We start from the raw sequence: 2,900 nt of genomic DNA, 5'->3' as shown, positions 1-2,900 counted from the left end.
TGAAGAACTACTGGTTAGTGATGAGGAAGAACAACTGGATGCTGATGAGTAAGGACTACTGGTTACTGAGGAGGAATATCTACTGGTTACTAAAGAATTACTGGTTGCTGATGAAAAATAACTACTCGATACTGATGAGGAAGAACTACTGCTTAGTGAATGGGAAGAATAACTGGCTACTGATGAGGAAGAATTTTTTGTTACTGATGAGGAAGATGTGCTCGTTACTGATGATGAAGAACTACAGGTTACCGATGAGGAGGAACTACTGATTAATGATGAGGAAGAACTGCTGGGTAATGCTGAAGAAGAACTACTGGTTAGTGATGGGGAAGAACTACTGGTTAGAGATTTGAAAGAACTACTGGTTCGTGATGTGGAAGAACTACTGGTTACTGATGAGGAAGATCTTCTGGTTAGTGTTGAGGAAGAACTACTGGTTAATGATGGGGAAGAACTACTGGTTAGAGATTTGAAAGAACTACTGGTTCGTGATGTGGAAGAACTACTGGTTACTGATGAGGAAGACCTACTGGTTATTGATGAGGAAGAACTACTGATTAGTGATGAGGAAGAATTGCTGGTTACTGGTGAGGAAGAACTACTGGTTAATGATGAGGGGGAACTATTGGTTAATGATGAGGAAGAACTGTTGGTTACTGGTGAGGGGAAACTGCTGGTTATTGATGAGGAAGAAATGCTGGATAATGATGAAGATTGACTACTGGTTAGAGATGGGGAAGAGTTATTGTTTAATGATGAGGAAGAACTCTTGGTTTCTATTAACGAAGAACTGCTTGTTACTGATGAGGGAGAACTACTAGTTAGAGATGGGGAAGAACTACTGGTGAGTGATGGAAAAGAATTACTGGTTACTGCTGACGAAGAACTGCTGGTTTCTGATAAGGAAGAACTGCTGGTTTTTGATAAGGAAGAACTGCTGGTTACTGATGAGGAAGAATTGCTGGTTACTGATGAGGAAGAACTACTAGTTAGTGATGAAGAAATACTGGATACTGATAGGGAAGAACTGCTCTTTAGAGACTTGGAGGAACTTCTGGATTGTGATGGGGAGGAAATGCTGCATGCTGATGAGGAAGAAATACTAGTTACTGATGAGAAAGAACTGCTTGTCACTGACAAGGATGATATGATGGTTACAGACGAGCAGGAACTACTGGTTAATGATGAGAATGAACTACTTGTTAGAGATGGGGAAGAACTACTGGTTAGATATTGGGAAGAACTACTTGTAAGTGATGAGTAAGAACTACTGGTTAGTGACGAGGAAGAATTTCTGGTTAGTGATGAGGAAGAACTTCTGGTTACCGATGAGGAAGAACTACTGATTAATAATGAGGAAGCGTTACTTGTTAATGATGAGGAAGAACTGCTGGTTTCTGATAAGGAAGAACTGCTGGTTCCTGATGAGGAAGAGTTGCTGGTTACCGATGAGGAAGAACTGCTTGTTAGAGATGGCGAAGATCTGCTGGTTAGTGATGAGTAAGAACTACTGGTTACTATTGGGGAAGAACTACTGGTTACTGATGAGGAAGAACTACTGGTTAATGGTGAAGAAGTACTGGTTAATGATGAGGAAGAACTACTAGTTAATGATGAGGAATAACTACTGGCTAGTGATGAGGAGGAATTACTGGTTACTGATGAAGAAGAAAAGTTCGTTACTGATGAGGAAGAACTACCGGTTAGTGATGAGGAAGAATTACCGGTTACTGGTGAGGAAGAACGGCTTGTCACTGATGAGGACGAACTTCTGGTTACTGATGAGTAATAACTATTGATTACTGATGAGGAAGAGTTACTGCTTAATGATGAGGAAGGACTGCTCGTTTCTAATAAGGAAGAACTAGTGCTTACTGATGAGGAAGAATTGATGGTTACCGATGAGGACGAACTGATTGTTAGAGATGGGGAAGAACTACTGGTTAGTGATGAGTAAGAACTACTGCTAGGTATTAAGGAAGAACTACTGCTAGGTATTGTGGAAGAACTACTGCTAGGTATTGAGGAAGAACTACTGGTTAGTGGTGAAGAACTACTTGTTAGTGATGAAGAAATACTGGATACTGATAGGGAAGAACTGCTCTTTAGAGACCTGGATGAACTTCTGGATTGTGATGGGGAGGAAATGCTACATACTGATGAGCAAGAAATACTAGTTACTGATGAGGAAGAACTGCTTGTCACTGACGAGGAAGATGTGATGGTTACAGATGAGCAGGAACTACTGGTTAATGATGAGAATGAACTACTTGTTAGAGATGGGGAAGAACTACTGGTTAGATATTGGGAAGAACTACTTGTAAGTGATGAGTAAGAACTACTGGTTAGTGACGAGGAAGAATTTCTGGTTAGTGATGAAGAAGAACTTCTGGTTACCGATGAGGAAGAACTTCCGATTAATAATGAGGAAAAGTTACTGTTTAATGATGAGGAAGAACTGCTGGTTTCTGAAAAGGAAGAACTGCTGGTTCCTGATGAGGAAGAGTTGCTGGTTACTGATGAGGAAGAACTGCTTGTCATTGACGAGGAAGATGTGATGGTTACAGATGAGCAGGAACTACAGGTTAATGATGAGAATGAACTAATTGTTAGAGATGGGGAAGAACTACTGGTTAGATATTGGGAAGAACTACTTGTAAGTGATGAGTAAGAACTACTGGTTAGTGACGAGGAAGAATTTCTGGTTAGTGATGAAGAAGAACTTCTGGTTACCGATGAGGAAGAACTTCCGATTAATAATGAGGAAAAGTTACTGTTTAATGATGAGGGAGAACTGCTGGTTTCTGAAAAGGAAGAACTGCTGGTTCCTGATGAGGAAGAGTTGCTGGTTACTGATGAGGAAGAACTGCTTGTTAGAGATGGTGAAGAACTACTGG

General features: G+C 40.6%; 1 protein-coding gene across 1 annotated transcript; it reads right to left on the bottom strand.

Annotated features, from left to right (window-relative positions):
* Window positions 1-252: 252 nt before the first annotated feature.
* On the bottom strand, window positions 253-2,544 carry LOC138852296 (uncharacterized; the record flags this gene model as incomplete). Its single annotated transcript, XM_070082071.1, has 1 exon — window positions 253-2,544. A coding segment is annotated over exon 1 (2,292 nt), but the record flags the coding sequence as incomplete, so codon positions are not given.
* Window positions 2,545-2,900: the final 356 nt, after the last annotated feature.

The sequence above is a fragment of the Cherax quadricarinatus genome, unplaced genomic scaffold (genome assembly GCF_038502225.1).
Source record: "Cherax quadricarinatus isolate ZL_2023a unplaced genomic scaffold, ASM3850222v1 Contig6860, whole genome shotgun sequence".
NCBI classification, from domain to species: Eukaryota; Metazoa; Arthropoda; class Malacostraca; order Decapoda; family Parastacidae; genus Cherax; species Cherax quadricarinatus.
This window is presented reverse-complemented; position numbering and strand designations above follow the sequence as displayed.